Source organism: Rattus norvegicus, chromosome 10 (genome assembly GCF_021556685.1).
Source record: "Rattus norvegicus strain SHRSP/BbbUtx chromosome 10, alternate assembly SHRSP_T2T, whole genome shotgun sequence".
Classification (NCBI taxonomy): domain Eukaryota; kingdom Metazoa; phylum Chordata; class Mammalia; order Rodentia; family Muridae; genus Rattus; species Rattus norvegicus.
In genome coordinates, this window is record NC_141543.1 from 51,230,175 (window position 1) to 51,254,032 (window position 23,858).

The following is a 23,858-nucleotide window of genomic DNA, read 5'->3' on the forward strand; positions in this document are numbered from 1 at the left end:
GGGATTTAGCTCAGCGGTAGAGCGCTTGCCTAGCAAGCGCAAGGCCCTGGGTTTGGTCCCCAGCTCCGAAAAAAAGAAAAAAGAAAAAGAAAAAAAAAAAAAAAAAGACTGTGGGGCTTGGTTCACTCCACACTTACAACTTCAGCCTGTGCATAGTCCAGGATTCCATTAGAACGCAGGCCTTCTTGGGCTGTAGGGGGCTTGGTGATAGGATGAGACCAGGCAGCCAGACACATGTCGCATGGGTAAGGGACTCCTTACTCGAGAGCATAAAGAGGGGGCCACAGGTAGCCACGATAACCTTGTCACTGAGGTCACTGTCCATTAACAGACCTATATCGGCAGTATTCTGGTGTCGGTGAACCCATATCGAATGTTTGCCATCTACGGGCCAGAGCAGGTGCAGCAGTACAGCGGGCGCGCCCTAGGAGAAAATCCCCCGTGAGTACCTATGGGATGTGGAGGGTGTTGTCCTGGGCTGTTCCAGGTCCACTTCTGAGCTCGGGGAGCCCTTGGATGCCTTTCAGCCCACAACTCAGGTCAATCTCTCCCCAGGCACGGCACAGTCCCTCTCTAGAGGCCACTGTAGCTCTGACTGGGGGTGAGGAGTGGGCAGTGTTGGCTGCTGGCTGAACAGAGATACCCTTCTCCCCAACCCACAGTCTTGGGACTGTGGAAACTAACTGTCAGAGACAGTGACACCTAATGACTGTCTCTCCAGGCACCTCTTTGCAATTGCTAACCTCGCCTTCGCCAAAATGCTTGATGCCAAACAAAACCAGTGTGTCATCATCAGGTGAGTCAGGCTGTGCTCAGGTGGGGGACAGTTAGGGGCACCTTAGGCCGTAGGTTTGCATCCAGACATCTAGATGGTGAGATGGGAAGACGGGAAGAATACTGGGTGCCTCTGGGCCACTGCATGGCTCCTGGGTTGGAGTGCACATGGAGAGGCAGAGGGGAGCTGATGCTTTGACCCTATGCCCACCAGTGGGGAGAGTGGCTCTGGAAAGACTGAGGCTACGAAGCTGCTTCTGCGCTGCCTAGCTGCCATGAACCAGAGACGGGACGTCATGCAGCAGGTGAGACCTACCGTCCAGCCATCATGTGGTTGCCCTGCCCTGTTTCCTTAGGATCCCTAGCCTAGCCCTCTCTGAGCAACACCCCCTCCCCCCAGGGGGTCAGGATCTTGTATGTGCACTTGAGTGAACGAGATGGAATTCCAGATAGGCCAGCAGGGGTGACTCCATGCAGGGCTTCTCTGTCTCCCATTTTCCCCAGGGAAGCTCCTGGGGATAGACAGGGAAGCCATTTTTTCTTTCTAGTATCTCCAGCCTGACCTCCAGTCTTTTCAGTTATGGCCCAAGACCGCCATAGTCTCATAGATGCCGAACAGGTTCAAGTGTAGCCACAGCATGAGGCAGAGGCAACAACGGACTTCAGGCTCACAGACAGACATGAGAACATACATCCTGCAATCTGACACTGCTTTTGGAAATCCATTCCCTCAGTAAAGGTTTACTGAGGCCTTAAGCAAGGAACGGAACATCTCAGGACAGAATATTTATAACTTCGTGGGAGTTACACTCTAGGGCAGGGATGAAGAAGAAGAAAATCTAACTGTTAAGTAAATCGTGTATACTGGGGGAAAGTAGTATTAGTGTATGTCGAGAAAAACAGCTGGGAGCATCATTATTGAGGCAATGAGACAGTGATGAGGCCCTACGCAGGCGGAGATGACTGAGGAGGCTGAGGAAAGATCTTGTGCAAAGGTGCAAGCAGGTCTCGGCTTCCCACAGGACATAGAACAGTAATGTGGAGTGCGGATCAGGATCAGAGAAGCCAGGGACTGTGGTGTCAGTATACAAGGATGCATTCAGGGGCAGGGCAAAGGGAGCTAGGGGCTTGGCTGAAGGATCCGGACAAGTGTGAGAAGAGCTAAACTAAGAGTAACCACAGGCAGAACGGACGAAGAGGGGCTGCTGAGAAAATGTGCCCATCAGATGTCTACTCAGAGGCGATGGGAATGTGGGGCTCAGGAGAGGACAAGGCTCAGACTCTCAAAGTTGCCAGCCCTAGGCCCATGAAAGTTGGCAAATGGCCATCTTGGCAGGGACTCTTGGTGGTTGACCTAGGCCCTCTCTGCTCTGGGCAGTTTTCGCTTTCTTCTACATGGCTGGGAGAGCCCATGATGAGGCAGGGAGAGAGTGGGCTCCATGAGTTCTTCCTTGGGCCAGGTGTCTTCCATCTGCCTCCACAGAGTCTCATGGCCTCCCTGGCAAATCGCATGTCTGAGAAGAAAAATGACCTACCCAAGGCCCCCACATGAGGTGATAGGGCAGGAATTTATATACCACGGCAACGGTATGGAGAAGACGAGTGAGGGTATATGACATCTCAGGTCTAAGAGTTTCTGGACCAGGCACACAGCATGGGGACACTGGACAGGAAAGATCTAGGGTCAGTTTCAGGCATGGCTGGATCTAGGGTCAGAACCTATGGGCATGTTTTGTCCCATCCCCCATACACTCCAGTCAGCAAAATGGTGTTTGTGGTACCTTCTTCATTTCAGAAAAGTCCAACTCATGGAATAGCTTTGGTCATGTATCCCCACTGGACCCAACCACACAACATGGGATCTTCTCTTCCCCCACAATGTTTATAGGCCCTAGCCCATGAGACACCCCCTCCAGAGTTTTCTTGCTTCATGTCCTGTCCTATGCTGGGTACCAAGAGCAGAGAAGAGGCCACACACCCTCTGGAACCTTCCAGGGTCTCCAGACTAAAGGACAGTGTAGAACAATGCCCTACTGAATTTGACTATGAACACTCGCAGGCAGTCCCACCCTCTGCTGCTCTTTACTGGGAGCTCCGCAGGTACCGGACCGGGTGTGGGTGTAAACAGAAAGGCACTGCCACCACTGTGAAACTGGGCCGCCAAACTACTTCTCCACAAAACGTCTTCCTGAAGACGTGACTTAACCATAGGCAATGCTCTATGCATACTGAGTATTTTTCACCAGGCATTGCTTGGAACCCACTCTCCTGGACTTGGATGCTCTGCGTATCCCACAGCACCTCTCTACATCCCAGACTCTGAGTTTTCGAGACAGCAATGATGTTAGCACCTGTGTATAGGAGACTTACATAAACAAAAATTAGGGTGTGGTGGCACAGATCTACTGCCCCGGAGACTAGAGAGGCTGAGATAGGAGGGTCATGAACCCAAGGCTTACCTGGGCTATAACATGAGATACTGCCTCAAACTGAAAATAAATGAAAGGTTGGGGAGGGCATGTGTGGCTCAGTGGCAGAGCATTTCCTTAGCTCTTGCGAAGCCATGAAGCCCATACCTAGCAGTGAGTGGTGGGGAAAGGCAGAATAATTGACAAGGCAAAATGTTGGGCACACAGTAGGTACTTATAGCTGGGTACCACAGTTAGCTGTGATCGCCCTGGGTGGTTCTGCTCATGAGATGCTAGGCTCCTTGTTTTCACCTGTTTAGAAAATTTTTGAGGGCTTGCTATGAATCCATTAGCCCTGTGCAGAGACTGGGACTCAAGTGTCCTCATCTACAGAGCTGGTTTCCTACAGGGACACAGGTAATACGCAGGGAAGTGTATTTGTTGAGGTGCCAAGTACCCGGAGGAACAGGAGCCCGCAGAGGCTCCCTGAAAGAGGAGAGAGAAGCATGCAGGTGCTCCAGGCACAAGGATCTGCAGGTGTAGATGTCCTGAGGCAGGGGTGGGTGTAGATGTCTGTGGACTGGTGAGGTAGGAGGGCCACACTGAAGAAGGGGAGGCAGCAAGCAATGAGATAAGGCCTGGACTCGGAGGACAGAGCAGGACTGAGGTTAGCCCTGATAGGGTAGGTGCCAGAGGGATGGGATGGGCTTCTAAGAACCCGGTGGTGACTGTGCCAAGCAGAGGACGTAAGAACAAGGAAATGTGAGAGAGGAACCTGGGAGATGGATGGCAGGAGTCAGTTATGAGACCAAAAGAATAGTGTATGCCTGGGCCTTGTGGCAAGCACCTCCCTGAGGCCATGCTTCAGTCCCTTGACCTTGGGTCTTGGAGGCTCACAGAATTTACAACAGGGACCTAAAAGGGTCTACCAGTTTCTCCACAGTCCAAGGCTCCTGGCTTCCTGGAGGGAGAGGTGTCTGGTCTTGTTAGTGACTTACTTTTGTTGTCTCTTGTTCCCGCTCCGGTTTCACCAACATCTCTGAAGATAAAGGTATGCTGGTGTGTGTGTATAATAAAGGCCTGTGCGTATGGGCAAGCCACAGTCAGGGCAGTCAGGGGAGGGAGCACAGGGCTTGGAGCTAACCATGTGGGTGGGGCTGGGAGGGACAGAGAGGAGACTCTGGAGTTCTATAAGGAATCTACTTCGGGTCGTCCCTCCAAAGGGAGGGCTCCCAGGGAAGGCCTCTGTTTGGGTATCTAGAGTCATGCCTGCAGCCCATTGCCCATCTTTCTCTCCCCCAACCCCTCCTTCCTGGTCCAGATCCTGGAGGCAACACCTCTCCTGGAGGCCTTTGGTAATGCCAAAACCGTCAGGAATGACAACTCCAGCCGCTTTGGGAAGTTTGTGGAAATCTTTCTGGAAGGGTGAGTGGAGCTGTGGCAGAAGTTCAGAGGTTCTGCAGAGTCCTTGGTGGCCCACAGCAGGAACCAAGGCTAAGGGGGTCACCTCAGTCCCCAAGACCTGACTGTTCTTCCCCAGGGGTGTGATCTGTGGTGCCATAACCTCTCAGTACCTGCTGGAGAAATCAAGGATCGTGTTCCAGGTAAGCAGGCCAGAGGCCTGTGTGGCACCAATGCTCAGAGCCTGGCTTTGGGTTGAACAAACCTAAGTACATAAGTATACTACACACACACACACACACACACACACACACACACACACACACACACAAATACATGTGTACATATGGAGCTATATATACATATATGCACGTATCTATATATATATATATGTAGACTTTGTGCATGCACGTTGTCTATGTCCTTGAGCCTGTGACCTCCCTTCTTCTACCCCAACATCCTGGTTGGCTCATCCCTACCCAAGAGATAACAGACTGTCCTCCACCTCAAGAACACAGGGAAACAAGGGTAGCCCAACACTTTACGCGCTCCAAGCCTTCCTTGCTCAAGGAAGTCTTACCTTATGCAGTCCTTCATTCCCCATCACGACCCTACCCATCAGTGCTTCATCTGTGGAACACATTACCCTTTAACTAACTAAATGACTCTGGGTGGCAGATGGGTTCTGTGATGTCTGTCCCCATGCTGTCCCATGGGGGCTTGGGATTCAAGAAGACCTCAGCCAAATGGGATAACTGAACCATCTAAAGCCCTGTGTGTGCACGCGCGAGTCATAGAGTTGTGTGTTTTCTGGTGTACAGGTCTACTGTACATAAGAGAAAAATGGCTGGGTTTATTACTATTTTTTCTAAAGCAAGGCCAGCACCCCATCACACCAAGATGCCCTGGGGCCTCACCCCAGAGATGCCAGTCAACCTACAGGTCCCTGTGTGTTGACACGTTTTTATGTGCCCACCTGAACCTGGATAAGTGCCTGAGGGGGTCACTCTTTTCTGTATCCACCTTGCTTCCCCTGCAGGCCAAAAATGAGAGAAATTATCATATTTTCTATGAGCTGCTGGCCGGCCTCCCCGCCCAACTGAGGCAGGCCTTCAGCCTGCAGGAGGCTGAGACCTACTACTACCTGAACCAGGTGAGTATGCACAAGGGGTCACCCAGCTCTGTGGCTCCAAAGTCCCAAAGCCCCACAGCTCCTGGCAGCTGTGACAGGGACATCAGGCCTCCATAGAGAGAGGAGCCTGCTAGATCTTTCCTCTCTTCACAACCAATGGGATGGGACTCCATGTCCCCTCTCTGGATTTCAGTTTCCTATTCTGGGAAATGGGGACAACATAACACCTCTAGGGAGAGGTGTGGGTGAGAAATACATGCCATGGCTTAGTACTGGCTTGTGGGCCACCCTTCATTAATGCTATGGTCAGATGGCAAGCCCTACTCCTCCTCACGGTCTATGAAGCTCTCCTGAGTCCTTTCAGAACCTCCTGGAAAGCAAGACCTGATGGGACCTCAGCTTGAGAACTGGACACTGACCCCAGCCCCTGCCCCAACCAGGGTGGGAACTGTGAGATCGCCGGTAAGAGCGACGCAGATGATTTCCGCCGCCTGTTGGCTGCTATGGAGGTGCTCGGCTTCACCAGTGAGGACCAGGACAGCATCTTCCGCATCCTAGCCTCCATTTTACATCTGGGCAATGTCTATTTTGAGAAACACGAGGTAAGAGGTGCTCAGAGCCTCTTAAAGTGCCAGCCTGTGCACTTCCTCTCTGTCACACGATGCCTGTGTGCTTCTTCCGCCTCGGCCTATTCTTCTCTCACCATATCTGAGAATCCTTCATATGTGTAAGAAAAGTCAGACGGTTATTTGTAGACAACCAAAAACCTATTGCTTATGTTTTGATTTTGCTGAGTTCTGGTATTTTTCTTTGGAGGCATTGCCACGTAGATTATTTTAAAGCTACTTTTAAGCAGTTTGTCTGTCTTCTCTTATACTTTGTGGATGTTTTAGTTGTTTTTAAGAGAGACCTGTCTCTCTAGGCTGGGGATATAGCTTGCTGGATAAGATGCTTGGGTAGCATACAAGAAGTCCTGGACTTGATGCTCATCTTGCCATAAAATCAAGTGGGTGCTGTACCCCTGTAGGTGGAGAAAGGGAAGACAGAAGTTCATCCTCAGCTACACACTGAGCTTGAGGGTAGCTTGGGCTTTGCCTTAGTTTAATTAGGGCTGGCTTACAGTTTTAGAGGTTCAGGCCATTATCACCAAGGCAGGACACATGGCAGCTTGCAGGCAGTCATGGTGCCGGAGGGGCTGAGAGTTCTATATCTTGATCCACAAGCAGCGAGGAAGAGACTGGGTGTGTTTCACAGTGGGCATAGCTTGAGCACTTAAAGTCTCAAAGCCTCTGAAGGAGCTGAAGGGGTTTGCGACCTCATAGGAAGAACAACAATATCAATCAAACAGACCCCTCAGAGCTCCCAGAGACTAAACCACCAACCAGAGAGTACACATGGCTCCAGCCACATATGTAGCAGAGGATGGCCTTATTGGGCATCAATGAAAAGAGAGGCCCTTGGTCCTGGGAAGGGTGTAGGGAAATGCCGGGTGAGGAGATGGGAGGGAGGAGTGGGTGAGTGGTGGAACACTGTCATAGAGGCAGGGGGAGGGGGAATGGAATAGGGACTCCAGAGGGGAAATCGGGAAAGGAGATAACATTTAAAAATGTAAGTAAAGAAAATATCCAATTAAAAAAAGAAGAAGAAAAAAGATCTGGAAGCCTTGCCCCGACAGTGACACACTTCCTCTAACAAGGCCATACCTACTCCAATAAGGCCACAGCTCCTAACAGTGCCACTCCCTATGGCCGAGCATTCAGACACATAAATCTATGGGAACTACACCTATTCAAACCACTACAGATTTCATGAGTCTCTGTCTCAAAAAAAAAAAAATAGTAAGGATTGGCAAGGTGCTCAGTGGGTAAAAGCACTTTGGGGCCCACATGGAGGAAGGAGAGAAGTAACTCCTGAGAGTTGTCCTCTGACCTCCATGCATGTCATGTTGTGTATATCCACATATAAGAACACAACACATAAATAATTGGTTTTTTGGAAGATAATTTTGTAATTATATTTATATACAGAAAACTTGTGTGCATTTAACCCAGTTTAGTGGCGAATTCTTTAGCCTTTGCCTTTTCCAACTTGGCAATGGGAGCCACAGACTTAGGACCCAGGATGTTGCCTCCCCAGTGGCGGCAGATCTCATCATATCTGTCATTATGATTGGTCCTAATAGCTTCCACCAGCTTAGCCAGGGTACCCTTGTCTTCCAAGTTAACCTGTGTGAAGGCAACAGTGATGCCTGTCTCCCTGTGGACCAGGCACCCTAGCCTGGCCTTTCCCTTGATGATGTAGCAGGGCACCCCCCATCTTTCGACAAAGGGCAGGCAGAAAACCACCAGCTCAATGGGGTCTATATCATGAGCAATCACCACCAGCTGAGCCTTCTTGTTCTCCACCAAAATGGTGACTGTATTGACCCCTGCTCGGAGGACAGGTGGTCTCTTAGTTGGGAAGTCCCCTTTGCCTACACCTTTTTTTCTCAGCATGGGCCAGCAGCCTTTGCTTCTTCTCCTGCTTTGTCTCTGGACTGTACTTGTGGGTGAGCTTAAGCAGCTTGAGTCGCTGTTTGCCTGTCCAGGGCCTGGGTGAACTGGTTGATGGCAGGAGGTACCTTGAGCCGCTGCAGCCTGATGTAGCGGGGCCATTCGACGAAGCACGTGAGATCTCTTTTGGGCTGGATGTCCTGCCCAATGCTGAAGTTCTTGGGCCTTTTCTCAAACAAAGGACTGACCACCTTTTTGGCCTCCTGTTTCTTAATGACAGCAGGGACCAGGGCCACTTTCTTCCCCTTGGTCTTCTTTCCTTTGGGCATCTCGCTTGGATGGAAGAGAGCAGTTTTTTGTTTTTGTTTTTTTAAAAAACCTTCTTTAAGGTCAGGCAGTGGTGGGTAGTAGTGGTCTATGCCTTTTAGTCCCAGCACTTGAGAGGGAGAGGTGCATGAATGTCTGAGTATGAGGTCATCCTGGTCTACAGAGTGAGCTCCAGGACAGTGAAGGCTACACAGAGAAACCCTGTCTCAAAACAAACAAACAAACACATTTATTTTATTGAAAATAAAATAAATCTTAAAATAATACTCCATTGTAGTAAGAATTGAGATATAGATCCAGGGTTGGGGATTTAGCTCAGTGGTAGAGCGCTTGCCTAGCAAGCGCAAGGCCCTGGGTTCGGGCCCCAGCTCCGAAAAAAAAAAAAAAAAGAAAAAAGAAAAAGAGATATAGATCCAATTGACAGAAGATGTTTATGCAGTTGTCCTTATCTTGATTTAAAAACCAGGTACTTATCGTGTATACAATTACCAAGATATATTTGTGCCTGATTCTAGACTTTAGCACGTTGCTGTTGTTGGTTTGTCTTCTTGGTTGTTTTGTTTTCTTTGAAATAAGGTCTTGCAGCTCTCCTGCTTCAGCCTTCCAAGTTCTGGTACTGTAGGCATATGCCTCTATAGCCGGCTGGTGCTGAGAAGTCTGTCTTTACACTTTATGTCTGTGTGTATGTGTGTGTACCATGTGTGCAGGTGCTTGACGAGGACCCCAAAAGAGGTTGTTGTGTCACTCAGGTAGAGATGGTTGTGAGCTGCCTGGTGTGCAGGGAGCCAAACTGAGGTCCTCTAGAAGAGCAGGGCATTCTCTTAACTGTGGAACATCTTTCTCCCTCTCCCTCTCCCTCTCCCTCTCCCCCTCCCTCTCCCTCTTCCTCTCTCCCTCCCCTTCCCTCTCTCCCCTCCCCCTCCCTATCCCCTCCCCTCCCTCTCCCACTTCTCTCTCTCTGTGATGGAGGCTAGGGATCTTCTTCTATTGCTCACCACCTTAGTTTTGGAACTGATCTGTCCCTTCAGTGTGGGGATTACAGATAAGCACTACCATGCCTGGCTTTTACTGTGCTGGGATCTGACCTCAGGTCCTCACACACGCACCAAACCACCTCCCCAACCCAATTCCAGATGCCCATTAGAAGTAATGGGCATCATGCATCTGTAGGCACACTCTATCTGTAGCCTGTCTGTTTTGTTTTGCATATTTATTTTGGTGTTGAGGATGGATCCTAGGACCCCACACATGCTAGGTAAATGCTGTACTCCTGAGCCACACCCTCACACCAGGCTGCTTTAATGTCTGTACTGTTTCTTTTACCCCAGAGAGCACCCTTCACTTCTTCTCCTGTCTTTCTCTGATGTTCTAGCTTGTTTCTGCTTTTATGAGAACTCTAAACTCAGCCCAGTGGTTTAGCTCAGGCTTTCGGCCCTGGTGTTTTGCACAGACTGATGCCCAGGAGGTAGCCTCGGTGGTGAGTGCCCGGGAGATCCAGGCTGTGGCAGAGCTGCTTCAGGTCTCTCCTGAGGGCCTGCAGAAGGCTATCACCTTCAAAGTGACTGTGAGTCTGAGGGCCCTGCATCCTGACAAGGGCCTATTCCTCCAGGGCCACAGTGCCCCTTTTCCCCACCTTATAGGTCACCTCCCAGTAAAATCTGGAGAGGTGGAGCCTCACTTCAGGCCTCTGTGGGGGCTTTTCTCAGCCTTGATTACCTTATTCTCTTACTCCTGCTGGTGTGGCTGGAGTGTGTGTATCTGAGGGGAGAGGGGGGTGGACACAGGCATGCACGACATGGTCACCTCCAGAAAGCCTTCTGTAATCCTGGCTGCTTTTTCTAAGGCACTCTTGCAGGCCTTAGAGCTATCTCTTTATGCCTGTCTCCCCAATTACACCGGCAACTGTCTCCCCTGATTGAATGGCCAGGTGCAGAGAAAACATTCTGTCCTGACTTGGCCAGCAATGAGCTTGAGACCAGTTACCCCATATCTCCAGTGTCCCTCTCCCATGCTGCTAAAGCCCCAGCCTCCAGAGGCTTCCTGAGGCATTGGCTAGTCAGCTCTCTCTCAGGGGTCATGTTCTTCCCAGGAGACAATTCGAGAGAAGATCTTCACACCCCTAACCGTGGAGAGTGCCGTAGATGCCAGGTAAGACTGTGCCCTTCCATCGTGATTCCCAAACTCACAGCACCTCTGCCCTGAGCCCACTCACCCTCAGCCTAACATGGCCTCTGCTCCAGGGACGCCATCGCCAAGGTCTTGTATGCACTGCTATTTGGCTGGCTCATCACCAGGGTCAACGCTCTGGTGTCCCCAAAACAAGACACGTTGTCCATCGCCATCCTGGACATATATGGCTTCGAGGTAGGGCTGAGTGGGACCAGACTGGGCCTTGCTCTTGGGAAGCTGTCCAGTGAGGCTGGTTGGGGACAGTGTGACAGGTTTATGTGACCACAGCTCTGACATGTAGCACTGGGGAGCCGTCAAGCTTACCTCAGCTGGTCAGGGGTCAGAGGCAACTTTTTGGAAGAAAGAAACATTCGTAGGTGAAGGAGCAGTATCTGTGGCGGTCAGAGGCATGGGAGTGCCTCTTTCGAGGATCCTGTTATTGTGGGAAGACTGCTGTATTCAGTGAGGATAATGGGGAAAGGCTGGGTAAAATTCCCTGACTATAGCGGACACTTAAAAGGCACTGTTGTTTATAAAGCCACTTCATCCAGAAGCCATGCAAGGGAGGTGTTCCCAGGGTCCCCATTTTACAAACAGCCAGAAAGTGGCAAAGCCAGGACTGGAACCCAGGCAGAAAACCTGGTGGCCCAAGCTGTGAGCTCTTCTATGGCCCCCATCTGGTGTGCAGAAGGCCATATGATCTCTGGGGTCAGAGTCCAGCTTTTTGAAACTGCAGCCATGAAATGCAGGGAGGGGCCTGGGCTTGGACCCAGAGAAGGTACACAGTGCCCATAGTGAGGACAGATGGGTTGCTGACCGAGGAGGAACCAGACCTAGCCTCCATCTGCCTGGCAGGACCTGAGCTTCAACAGCTTCGAGCAACTGTGCATCAACTATGCCAACGAGAACCTTCAGTACCTGTTCAACAAGATCGTCTTCCAGGAGGAACAGGTATGCAGCCTCCACACTTCTGCTTGTCCATCCTTGCTGGACAAGAGCCTCACTGAGGACACAAAGGGTGTCAGGAGACACGGAGAAGACAGTATTATAAGCAGGAACAGGGAGGGAAAGTGTTGGGCGACTGGGCCTAGAAAGGAGGCCTCACAGGACCTTTCTAAGGCTCTGCTGACTCAGGGAGTCAGGAAGGGAGGCCCAGAGGGTCCATGCCACCCTGCTAGGATACTGGCTCCCTGTAACAGAAGACAGGACACAGAGATAGGCCAGCCTGGGTGGAGGTGGCTGAACCCACACTATCCACAGGAGGAGTACATCCGAGAGCAGATGGACTGGAGAGAGATTGCCTTTGCCGACAACCAGCCCTGCATCAACCTCATCTCCCTGAAGCCCTACGGCATCCTGCGCATCCTAGATGACCAGTGTTGCTTTCCACAGGTAAGCCCAGACGCTTCTGTGGTCTGAGTCCTCTCCAGTCACCTGGAGTGACTGAGGATGGAAGTTCCAGATGGGGTGGCCTGGGTCATACTCTTGACTTAAACGCAGGTTACGATGTCAAGATAGGCGACAGGAAATTGGCTGATTCAGCCACAGCTGTGGGTTTCTCTTCCATGACTAAGCCTCTCAGGACTGAGCCATTTTTCTCCAGTACTTTTTGGGGGAGCAGAACCATCAGGGCTGAAGAATTTGGCACTGGACCAGAAACAGGTGCTCAGGCCCCGCTGCCTCCCCCCTCTACAGGCCACGGACCACACATTCCTGCAGAAGTGCCACTACCACCACGGCGCCAACCCACTCTACTGTAAGCCTAAGATGCCACTGCCGGAGTTTACCATCAAGCACTACGCAGGCAAGGTCACCTACCAGGTGAGGGCGGAGACAGCTAGCACTGCCTCAGGTGCTGTGCCCTGCAGGCCGGAGACAGAACCACAGTGTGGGCCTCACCATGATTCCAGTTCTGGACCTGTAGCTCCTCATCTGTGTGGCCTTGGGAAATAAGTTCTGTGAGCCTGTTTCCTCATCTGAAAAAAAAAAAGGGACTAATAATGTCAATCTTCTGGGGTAGATGTGAGACTTAGGGTAGATTTGACAGTGTCAGTTACTAGTAACCGTGTCATGTGGTCACTCTTATCCAAGTCACGACATAGGATTTCAAACTTCTGCCTCCACTTGGGCCTTATTTTCCTCATCTGCAGAATGGGTAGAAGGAAGTGAGGCCCAGTCTGATAGTGCCGCTTCTGAAAAAGTGAGCAGGGTGGAGTGGATGGGGAGAGGCCAGGTCTGGGGAGAGAGCCCATTCCCTCCTTGGACAGAAAGCAGACAGAAGTCTGGTAGAAGATGAAGGACCTTGGAGGATTGGGAACTTGTCCTTGCCACATCCTGGCTGTGGACAGGTGTGGGTGAGTGGGACCAGCCATAGACCCACCAGTCTCCTTTTCAGGTGCACAAGTTCCTGGACAAGAACCATGACCAAGTGCGCCAAGACGTCCTGGACTTGTTTGTGCACAGCCGCACAAGGGTAAGTCTGCCTGGTCTCGAACCTGCCGCAAGCCCATGGTCCCTGCCCACATTCCTGGCAGTGCCTGCTGCCCCTTACTTGATCAAGCCAAGCTCTATCTCTGGCTCTTCTCAGGCCAGGAAAAGGGAAACCCCTAACCCTGTCTTGCTCTTTAACTCACCCCTTCTCAGCCACCTGCCAACCCACCTGTCATGGGCCCCGCCTCAGCCCCTCCTGAGACCCTCCCAACCTGCCTCACAGCGTGAGACAGCACACCACCAAGACTCAGTTCTCAATTCTTCATTTACATCCGAAGCCTGACACTCTGGGGAGTGCATAGAGGCCAAATTTGGGTTGCTTGGAGGGCCAGCCCCATTGCACACCAGCAGGGGAGCCTATGTCATAAAGATAGTTGCTTCCCCTCCCCTGTGGGCTGTCCCTTTCCTGACCGGGGACAGGTTAACAGCAAGAGCTGTGCATTTCCCAGAATAGAGGGAAAAGCGGCCTTGCAGGGGGCTGGGTCCCCTGGGAGGTATTGAGCCCAGATGCAGGCCGGGATGGTAGGATAGCTAGAGTCAAGTTGTTTCTCAGAACCGTTCAGTCCAGGCCTTGACCCTTTCCCTGTCTGTCACTGGCTTCCAATACCCTGCCCCCTGCAGGTGGTAGCACATCTCTTCTCCAGCCATGCTGCACAGACTGCCCCTCCACGCCTGGGCAAGAGCAGCTCCATTACCCGCCTCTACAAGGCTCACACGGTGGCGGCCAAGTTCCAGCAGTCCCTCCTGGACCTGGTGGAAAAGATGGAGAGGTGGGTCAGGTGGGAGGGCAGAGTATCCAGTGTCACCTTTACCCTGTGGCCCTCAGGGGTCGAGTACCCACTCTCTTTCTCTGAGACCTCACACAGCTTCTCCTGCCTCTGCCCAGGTGTAACCCCTTGTTCGTGCGGTGCCTAAAACCCAACCATAAGAAGGTGAGGCCCCCCCCAGGAAAGCCAAATCCCTCTCTGGCCCCCTACCTGCCCACTGCAGGGACTCCTTGCCCCTGAGATAGAGTGGGTGGTGTGCAGATGTCATCTCTGGGCGTTCTTCTAGGAACCCGGTCTCTTTGAGCCGGATGTGATGATGGCACAGTTACGCTATTCAGGGGTTCTGGAGACTGTGCGCATCCGCAAAGAAGGCTTTCCAGTACGGCTACCGTTCCAGGTGTTTATCGACAGGTACTTCCTTCCACTGGGTGGTTCCTAACTGCACAGACTCCCCTCCAGGTCCGCAGCCTAAGCAACATAGGGTCTGTCGTGCAATGTTGTTCAGGCTGTACACTATACAAAACATGTTAGGTTCAACATGGGAAATATATCTGTTCTTTCTTCTTCTTCTTCTTCTTCCTCTTCTTCTTCTTCTTCTTCTTCTTCTTCTTCTTCTTCTTCTTCTTCTTCTTCTTCTTCTTCTTCCTCTTCTTCTTCTTCCTCTTCTTCTTCTTCTTCTTCTTCTTCTTCTTCTTCTTCTTCTTCTTCTTCTTCTTCTTCTTCTTCTTCTTCTTCTTCCTCCTCCTCCTCCTCCTCCTCCTCCTCCTCCTCCTCCTCCTCTTCTTCTTCTTCTTCTTCTTCTTCTTCTTCTTCTTCTTCTTCTTCTTCTTCTTCTTCTTCTTCCTCCTCCTCCTCCTCCTCCTCCTCCTCCCCACCTCCTCCTCCTCTTCCTCTCCCCCCTCCTCCTCTCCCTCCTCCTCCCCACCTCCTCTTCCTCCTCCTCTCCCTCCTCCTCCTCTCCCTCCTCCTCCCCACCTCCTCTTCCTCCTCCTCTTCCTCCTCTTCCTCCCCACCTCCTCCTTTTCTTCTCTTCTTCTTCCTACTGCCCCTGCTGCTGCTGCTACTACTACTACTACATGTCTTCTCTTACTGGGTGGTGGCTCACACATGTCACCGTGTGTGTGTGGTGGAGGTTACAGGACAACTTTTCAGAGTCAGTACTCTCTTTCCATCCTGTGGAAAACATGAGTCATCAGAGAGTAAACTCAGGATGGGAGGCTTGGTGACAGGAACCTTTCTTTCGTAATCTCCATCTGTATTGGATCCCTCTAGGTTGATTTTGATAGTTATTAGGACAAGTTCCAGCAGATGTCAGCAAAGGGTCTTGTTCTGCCGAAACAGTGGGTTACAGCTTTGATGCCTTGAACTAGTTTTGAGGAGTGTTGTGAGCAAGCCACCCATTGGACCACACCTCCCAGTCATGGGGATGGGATAACATCAGGCCCTCAGGCTGAGTTTGGTCCCCCAGGTACCGGTGCCTGGTGGCCCTCAAGCTCAACGTGCCAGCAGATGGGGACATGTGTGTGTCATTGCTGAGTCGGCTATGCACGGTCACTCCAGACATGTACCGTGTTGGAGTTAGCAAGGTGAGTCCTCAAGACCCCACGTTCAGGGATATCTGAGGGGTACCCAGATGTCTCAGCTTAGGATGTTAATCCACCTCAGCTCTGCTCAGAGGCCTCCTACCCCGTGTCTGATATACCTGTACCCTAGCTTTCGCTGCTCGGTTCTTGTGGGCTCCTCAGTAGGGGTATCCACTGCTGCCTTCCACCTCCAGCTCTTCCTCAAGGAGCACCTGCATCAGCTACTGGAGAGCATGAGGGAGCGAGTCCTGAACCGAGCCGCCCTCACCCTGCAGCGCTACCTGAGAGGCTTTTTCACCCAGAGACGCTTCCGCTCCTTGCGGCAGAAGATCATCCTACTGCAGAGCAGAGCCCGTGGTTTTCTGGCCAGGTGAGGCCCACGGAAGGGGAAGTCTCTGGAGTCCTTCAGGCTTGGAGGAACCTAGGCTCAAGCAGCGAGCTCCCTGTCTCTGGAGGCATGCAAGCTGACAGAAACTTCCACAGGAAGGATGACTGATTCTCCAAGTCACTGTCCTCTGACTGTGGGTCCAGCCGAGAGGATATTCCTGTCACCCACACACCAGGCCCAGGGACTAACACATGATGAGATGGGTAGCAAACGACCATTGTGAGAGCAACCCAGGCCCTGGTCACTAGATTTTCTGTGTATTGGGCTACGTCTCTGTCCCACATTGAACTTGTTTTCCTTTGAGAGGGAGGGTCCCAGGGTGAAATAGGATCAGTATCGGAGATATCTCTGACTTTCTGTCACCCCGTGGCCTCACGTTTGACTCCTCAGACAACGCTACCAGCAGATGAGGCAGAGTCTGCTGAAGTTCCGTTCCCTGGTGCACACCTACGTGAACCGCCGCCGCTACCTCAAGGTACAGGCCTGCCCGGGTCGGGGCACACTTACCTCAATTACCAGTCCCTGCCGTGCCCTCCGCCTGAGCTGGGTGGCTGTGGCTCCCCTGAGGCCTGTTTCCTGGCCTGTTCCTTGAGGCATAGAGAAGGGTAGAAGGAGATGCTGTATGGAGTGATGTAGCCAGCACTGGGGTCATAGAGAGCTGCAGACATGGCTAGCACTGGGTGACTTGAGTCTCTTTAGTATGGTCTGATGCTTAGCTCACTGGTAGTCTTGGGCCTCTGTCACATAGAACAGCTGCCAGTGCTAAATGTCATTTCCAAAGCTCAGAAGACATGCAGGGTTTCCCAGAGTCCTGCCGATGCGCCAAGCCACTTGGCACCTCCTCCCATCTCTGGCTACACCTTTGCCTCTCTTCCTTATCACTACCTCAGTCCTATCAGTGCCACCGGGAGCCTCCGGGCCACAGGCCCTTCCCTACTGCTCGCGCCTGCTCAGGCTACCTGTGCCCTGACCATTTGCTCTCCTGCAGCTGAGGGCAGAGCGGAGGCGCCGGGCACAGGAGGCATGGCTGCGTGAGCAGGAGGTGGGTGCAGGGTCTGAGTCACAGCAGGGGACAGGGAGGGAGACCAGCAGGTGATGTGTGGCAGCTGTCCCTTCACCCCTTGACCATCCCTTCAGGAGCTGAGCAAGCGTGAAGTGGTCCCGGTGAGACACCTGGAGGTGCCTGCTGAGGTGGCTGGGCTCTTGCAAGCAGCAGCAGGTGCGTCATCTCTAACAGCAGGGGAGGGCTGGGAGAAGACGGCAGTCACTACATGCTTGCCCTGTCTCCAGGCCTCAAGCCATCCAGTGTGCCCCAAGTGGCCATTGTCCGGGCTCCTAGGCTCCAGGCTGAACCCTGTGTCACACTCCCCCTTGACATCAACAACTACCCCATGGCCAAGTTCATCCGATGCCACTTCAAGGTAAGGGCAACACAGCACCTGACATGGGCACAGACACTCAGACCCTGCCACAGCTCTTATGGGGTGGACATGACCCTATTGGAAGCCCTAGGGCCCTAACAGTCATGAGACTCTCTTAGACTCTGGCTGTAGTACACCAACCAGCCTGGATAGTCAAGACCTGACTAGGGGGTGGCACAGAACTCCCCTCTGTGTCCTGTCCATGGAAACGGGCCCGGCAGGATTGCTCTGCCTCTCCTAGTTGCTCAATGGACCATAGTTTCCCTTCACCAGACCCTAGGTTCTTTATCTAGGTACTGGAGTGGGAAGCCCACGCCATGGTCTCCCATACTCTTCTCCAACCCAGATATGTCTGTTGTCCCCAGTATTACCCCCCATGCCCTCCTTGTGTCCCCAGGAACCTTCCTTTGGGATGCTGACGGTGCCCCTGAAGATGCCTCTCACACAGATGCTTGTGGAGCACCATGCAGAAGCCATAAGTGTCTTTAAGCTAGTACGGGATCTGCCCTAGTCTGGATTCAAGGGCACAGCCCTACCATAATACCAGGCCACAGGCATTGAGTGCATAGCCTTACATGATAGGAGGTTTTCAAGCTACTATCTTAGGATACAAGCTTTCCCATTAGACCCTGGACATCCCCCTTGGTCTTCAAGCCCAACTCCTGAGTCCCACGCCTCTTCTTGGGAACAGAAGCTTATGTCAGCATAAAGATCTGGCCCTCCTTCTGAGAGCCTTTTCCCCAGGTTATCCTCCTGGCATTGCTGCCTCAGAGGCTCTCTGGCACCTCCTAAGGATCTCCCCCCCCTTACTCCGGCAGAGGGGAACAGTCCCTGTTCTGACCCAGGACCACCAACATATACAGAGGGAAGTTCAGAGGCTGGGAACCCAAATGAAGTTACAGGTATAGCTAGGCAAGCCACAAAGGCAGCCTGGAGGAGGAGGCATTGGAGATGAGGAGAAATTACCTATTAGGAAAAGCAGCATCTTAGTAGGAGCAGGACCAGAGAAACAGGGGTGGAGCGTGGGGAGTGGCCGCTGAGGTGTAGATTTCAGGCCTCCAGGTTCCATTTCAGCAGAGAGCTGGGGTGGAGGTGGGGGCTCTGAGGTGCTTCCTCGGAGTGACGTGGTCAGATCTGAATGCTAGATAGAGAACCCTCTGGATGAAGTGGAACCTGTGGAAGCCGAGGGGTACGAAAGGGTGCTGGCAGTGAATGCAGGCCACAGGAGATCCCTGGGCAGGAGAGGAAGCCAGTGTGTGCTTTGGATCCTTGTGACACTGACTAGTGGAGGGACTACTGAAGTATGGGGGACCTTTTTAGCAGGCGGGAGAGCATGACAAGAGAGCATGTGGGAGGGTGGGCAGAAGAAGCTCACGAGAGTCTGTCCTGTGCCCTAGATCCTGCGTTTCATGGGAGACCCCCACCTGCATGGCACCCAGGAGATGATCTTGGGGAACTACATTGTGCACCAGGGGCTGGTGGAGCCGGCTCTGAGGGATGAGATCCTGGCCCAGCTGGCCAACCAGGTGTGGCGCAATCCCAATGCCTACAACGCCAAGCGTGGCTGGCTCCTGCTGGCTGCCTGCCTAAGCGGCTTCGCACCTTCCTCCCACCTTGACAAGTTCCTCCTCAAGTGAGTGCAACCCAGGGGGCAATAGGTGGCTGGACAGGAGCTTGGAGTTCAGAGGTCAGGCCAGTGGGTGTTTTGGGGTTGCCAGAAGACCTGCATGGATGGCAGACAGTTAACTGAACCCAGAGCCAAAGGGTTGCAGAGGGAGCTTTACCTCAGTGGGAGGAGTTAGGCCAGAATGGATGGAGACCTACAGAACCCAGGGTGGGGCAAAACCGGAGTGCGGAGAACTGAAGAAAGAACAGACAGGAGTTAGGAACAAAGCTGGGATTTAAGTCCCAAGCTGAACTCTGACTTCAGGTAACTTACTTAACCTCTCCAGGCCTTGGCTTCATCTCCTGTAAAATGAGGGTGGTGACAGCAACTACTGGACAGTACATTTTTTTTTAAAGATTTATTTATTTATTGTATATGAGTGCTCTATCTGCATGTAAACCTGCAGGCCAGAAGAAGTCAACAGAACTCATTATAGACTGTTTTAAACTACCGTGTGAGGGGTTGGGGATTTAGCTCAGTGGTAGAGCGCTTGCCTAGCAAGCGCAAGGCCCTGGGTTCGGTCCCCAGCTCCGAAAAAAAGAAAAGGAAAAAAAAATAAACAACAAAAAAAAACTACCATGTGGTTGCTGGGAACTGAACTCAGGACCTATGGAAAAGCAACTGGTGCTCTTAAACCACCAAGCCATTTCTCCAGCCCCTCAACAGTACATTTTCAGTATGCAGAACACAGACGAGCATCTGGCAAGTGCCATGTGGGCATTATCATGGTGACAATCTGTCCCTACTGCTGGCCAGGTGAAGGGGCTGTGAGACAGTGCACCAGCCCATCACATGGTCCAGGGCCAGTACCTGTCTTTTCTCTGTTGAAAGCGGGGGGTGGGGGTGGGTGGCGTTAACAGGACCCACCCGTTACCAATGAACACTAGACTGTGAGGAACCTCTCCAGGCCAGCACACAAAAGGTGGGCATTCCTCAGCCAGTACTGTGGCTGTGGTGACTCCAACAGCAGGGTAGGGCCTGACTGCCTGCCTTTGCGGGGCCTTCTTGAAAGCAAGACCCCAGTTCCTCTCAGGGCAGAATGGGTAAGGGCATGAGGAGGACCTGTTGGTGTGAACAACTCACTGACCCTGAGCTGAGTTGCACCCTCACAGCCATCTCTTACACAGATGGAAGTTAGGAGGCCAGGGAGTGAAGGGATGGGGGCAAAACCTTCCAGAGTCCAGTTTCTAAGTCCACGCTTAGTCACACACCCCATCTGAACATTCTACACTGTCCTTCCGTTTCTGTGCTAGACTGGATACTTCCGGGCTAACCTGGGTGTTGTGGGATATTTATTTGATCACAATGTGAACCCCAAGGTAGTATTATTTACTGAAGAAACTGTTTCTAAGTGTAGTGCGGCTCAGCCTTAGCACACGCTTGTAATCTCTCTGGCTGGAATACAGATACACCCTTAGTACACACCTTTAGGCCCAAACAGTGAAGGTAAAGTTAGTTTGTAGAAGAAAACAGCCATGTCTGAAAGTGATGTCTAATTGAGTGGCAGACAAAGTGACGACTCAGAGTAAGATTTGACAGAATAGGTATTCCCAACTCTCATGAGAACAGAGAGGAAAGGAAAGAAAAGCTAGTTAAGAGAGAGCAACACACACACACACACACACACACACACACACACACACACACACAAAGAGAGAGAGAGACAGAAAGAAAGAGAGTGCGATAGAGAGAGACAGAGACAGACAGAGACAGACAGAGAGAGAGACAGAGAGAGAGACAGAGAGAGACAGAGAGAGCGCGCAGTTTTACCAGGAAAGTTGTAAAAGGTTAAAGAGAGAACAAGCTAGACACAGATAAAGACAGAACAAGCCAGAGAATGAGCAGAAGCTAGGTTAGAATAGATTGTTAGAGTTAGTATGAGGCCAAGCAGAGCAATTCGAGAAAAGCTTAGAGAAGCCAGTTTAAGTCAGTCAGCTTGGAGAGGAGTTTGAGTCAATACTGTTGAGTTGAACCAGCCAGCCAGAGTTCAGAAAGAACAAGAAAGGGTGAGCTTATTCAGCAGTAAATTTCAGAGGCTAAAAACATTCTAAGCCTAGATAAGATTGTACAGAGACTAGAAGTTTCCAGGCCTAGGTTAGCACACTGAGGAAGTAAGCCTCTGAGACCACTATTACTTCAGGTGAATAAAAGGTAGTTTTATACCTGGAATTTCCTTTTTGATCCCAGCCTCAGTGATCTAGGCTATGAAAGACCTTTAGGGTACTCTATAACATAGCCCCTTTGTGGGTTAACCTGAGGCTGTTCCACTTCACCTTAGAGCTAAGGACTAGCCTGAGCCTCCAGCAGGCTTCAACTCCCTATTCTTCCCCCAGGTTTGTATCTGATTATGGACAGAATGGCTTCCAGGCTGTGTGCCAGCATCGCCTCCTGCAGGCTATGGGCTCAGGGGCTGCCCGGACCTTTCCCCCAACTCAGCTGGAGTGGACTGCCATTCAGGAGAAGGCCAGTATGGCTCTAGATGTGAGCTGCTTCAATGGTACGTAGGCTCATCTCTCAGGCCGCTTCTTTTCTCTTCCTGAAGGGAGAGCAGCAGCAGCAACCACAGAAGGTTCTGAAGCTAGGGAGGGGCTCTGCCAATGTGGCAGTGCAGGGAAGGGGGGTTGAGATGGGGGTAGGGGCACGGGAGCCAGTGAGGCTGGCCTGAAGATGGCCCAGACTGAGTACAATAACCGACTGTGCCAGGTGACCAGTTCTCTTGTCCGGTGCATCCCTGGAGTACGGGGGAAGCGGTGGCTGGAGACATTCTAAAGCACAGGTTGGTTCCTAGAATGCCCCACCCAGTGCCCTATGACCTGGAAAGGAGGGAGGGGCAGAAGACACCATCCCTGGGAGGTGCAGAGGACCACTTTGGCCATGCCTGATGTATGACTGGTAGGCAGTGCCTACCAGTTTCACACTTTATCTCTATTCCTTTGCACACTGACCAGGGGGCTTGCTGATGGTTGGAGGGGCTGGACAGTGGCCATGAAGAATGGAGTCCAGTGGGCAGAGCTGGCTGGACATGACTATGTTCTGGACCTGGTGTCAGACCTGGAACTGCTCAGGGACTTCCCACGACAGAAATCCTACTTTATAGTGGGTGCAGAAGGGCCTTTGGCTGGGAGAGGAGACACCAGAGGGTATGTAGTTAGCTACTTGCCCAGACCACCTCTCCTGGGCAGCTGGTTTTACCCATCAGCTGTTGGGAAAAGCTGAATTCTGAGGTTGGGGGCTGCTTTAAGTTTGGTGGTTTGAGCTAATTGGACCTCGAGCTTCTGGGCTCAAGTCATCCTGCCTCAGCTTCGGGAGCCTGGAGATGCAAGTGTACACCACCATGTCTAGTAGTTCTACACCTCATTTATGGAAGCTACCCAACCCAGGACACATAGAAGTATCAGAGGACCTCTTTAGGGTCAGCTGCCCTGTGTCTCCTCTTATCCACAGAGTGTTTGGGAACTGCTGGGACTCAGATGAGGACACACCCACAAGGCCCCAGCCCCAGGACCACGTGGCCAAAATGCCTGACTTTGATGGGTACTGCAGCCACAAAGAGGATGGTACAAACGGAGAAACTGCGGCCCAGAGATGGGCATCGAACCGCCAAGGTTAATCAGGAATGGCCATTGTACTAGAGGGAAAAGATCCCAGATGGTGTGGAGACCCACAGGACAAGTAAATTTGGTCCTTTTGTGCCCCTCAGCAGCTGTGGACAACACTGGAGAGCCTGCTGTGCCTCCCAGGGAGCTGGATGGCTACTTGGACAGTCTCTTTGACCCTGTGCTGGCCTGTGGGGATGTGGTAGGGATGAAAAGGGATGTCTGCAGGTGGCAGACTCAGTGTGTGTACCAGAGATACAGTCCATTTCTTAAGGAAACACTCTGAGTCTTACACAGCCAGGCCCCAGGGCAAGGGGTCCAGCCTGGGTCTAGCTGGAGACAGGGAAACCTTGGGGTCACCTGGCAGCTGAGAATATCCCCAGCTGCCCTGGAAGGACCCTCAGCTAATTCTCAGGACCCTGGCTGTCACATCTGGCAGAAACCACCCTAATGGAATGGCTTGCTGGATCACCTGTTCCCAAATCTCACAAGCTTCCCTTGCCCTAGGAAACCCCATCACAGACACTGACTCCCATGGTTCATTTCTTGTGGAAGGGGTGGGTTGGGAGCTCGGGCTGGTGTCAGGTGCCTGTTGCCATGGATCCTGGGGATCACAGCAGTGAGGCGGCCACTTCTGCCCCAGGACCTGGAGAAGCCGACAGCCATCGCCTATCGCATGAAAGGTGGGGGCCAGCCAGGTAGCAGTGCTTCTGAAGATACCCCCCGGAGACTCCCAGAACCCAAGCTCAAGCCCAGTCAGTGCCTCCTAAGCATGTTTCCGGGCTAGGGGCGGGCTGTGCACAGGGGAGCTCCTGTTTCCCCAACATCTGTGACCACCTATGTCCTCTTCCTGGCTCCCTAGTCCCAGGCCTGGATGCTTCCACACTAGCCCTGCAGCAAGCCTTCATCCACAGGCAGGCTGTTTTACTGGTGAGTGGGGGGCAGGGCATGGTGTGTGTGTGTGTGTGTGTGTGTGTGTGTGTGTGTGTGTGTGTGTGTATGTGTACAGAATTAGACCCACCTGGTCACCATGGTCACCTATTCCCAGGCCCGGGAGATGACCCTACAGGCTTTGGCACTCCAGCAGCAGCCTCTGAGTGCAACCTCAAGACCTCAGCTCCCGGAGGTGAGCAGAGCTGCCCAGGATAAATATCATGACAACCCAGGAGTTTACTGTGTCTCTCTCTGAAGCCAGGAATCCTGTAGTCCACTTTGGGCAGAGATGGGGGTGCCTGAGTGTAAGC

General features: G+C 52.2%; 1 protein-coding gene across 2 annotated transcripts in view; it reads left to right on the plus strand.

Moving 5' to 3' along the window:
* Myo15a (myosin XVA) overlaps positions 1 to 23,858 on the plus strand; it is a 58,765-nt gene that overhangs the window by 7,962 nt on the left and 26,945 nt on the right. Inside the window, 34 exon segments of one of the 2 annotated variants that reach the window (NM_001427826.1) lie at positions 332 to 441; positions 722 to 796; positions 989 to 1,079; positions 4,228 to 4,233; positions 4,504 to 4,607; positions 4,723 to 4,786; positions 5,623 to 5,736; positions 6,156 to 6,317; positions 9,985 to 10,098; positions 10,624 to 10,682; positions 10,775 to 10,898; positions 11,559 to 11,654; positions 11,964 to 12,095; positions 12,399 to 12,524; positions 13,099 to 13,176; positions 13,815 to 13,963; positions 14,080 to 14,125; positions 14,247 to 14,371; positions 15,429 to 15,546; positions 15,738 to 15,913; positions 16,322 to 16,406; positions 16,920 to 16,973; positions 17,069 to 17,150; positions 17,222 to 17,352; positions 17,750 to 17,845; positions 18,750 to 18,985; positions 21,352 to 21,515; positions 21,722 to 21,794; positions 21,967 to 22,158; positions 22,463 to 22,623; positions 22,722 to 22,816; positions 23,258 to 23,369; positions 23,477 to 23,544; positions 23,663 to 23,740. In NM_001427826.1, the coding sequence (NP_001414755.1) occupies positions 332 to 441; positions 722 to 796; positions 989 to 1,079; positions 4,228 to 4,233; positions 4,504 to 4,607; positions 4,723 to 4,786; positions 5,623 to 5,736; positions 6,156 to 6,317; positions 9,985 to 10,098; positions 10,624 to 10,682; positions 10,775 to 10,898; positions 11,559 to 11,654; positions 11,964 to 12,095; positions 12,399 to 12,524; positions 13,099 to 13,176; positions 13,815 to 13,963; positions 14,080 to 14,125; positions 14,247 to 14,371; positions 15,429 to 15,546; positions 15,738 to 15,913; positions 16,322 to 16,406; positions 16,920 to 16,973; positions 17,069 to 17,150; positions 17,222 to 17,352; positions 17,750 to 17,845; positions 18,750 to 18,985; positions 21,352 to 21,515; positions 21,722 to 21,794; positions 21,967 to 22,158; positions 22,463 to 22,623; positions 22,722 to 22,816; positions 23,258 to 23,369; positions 23,477 to 23,544; positions 23,663 to 23,740 (3,696 nt within the window). 2 annotated transcript variants of the gene reach the window in all.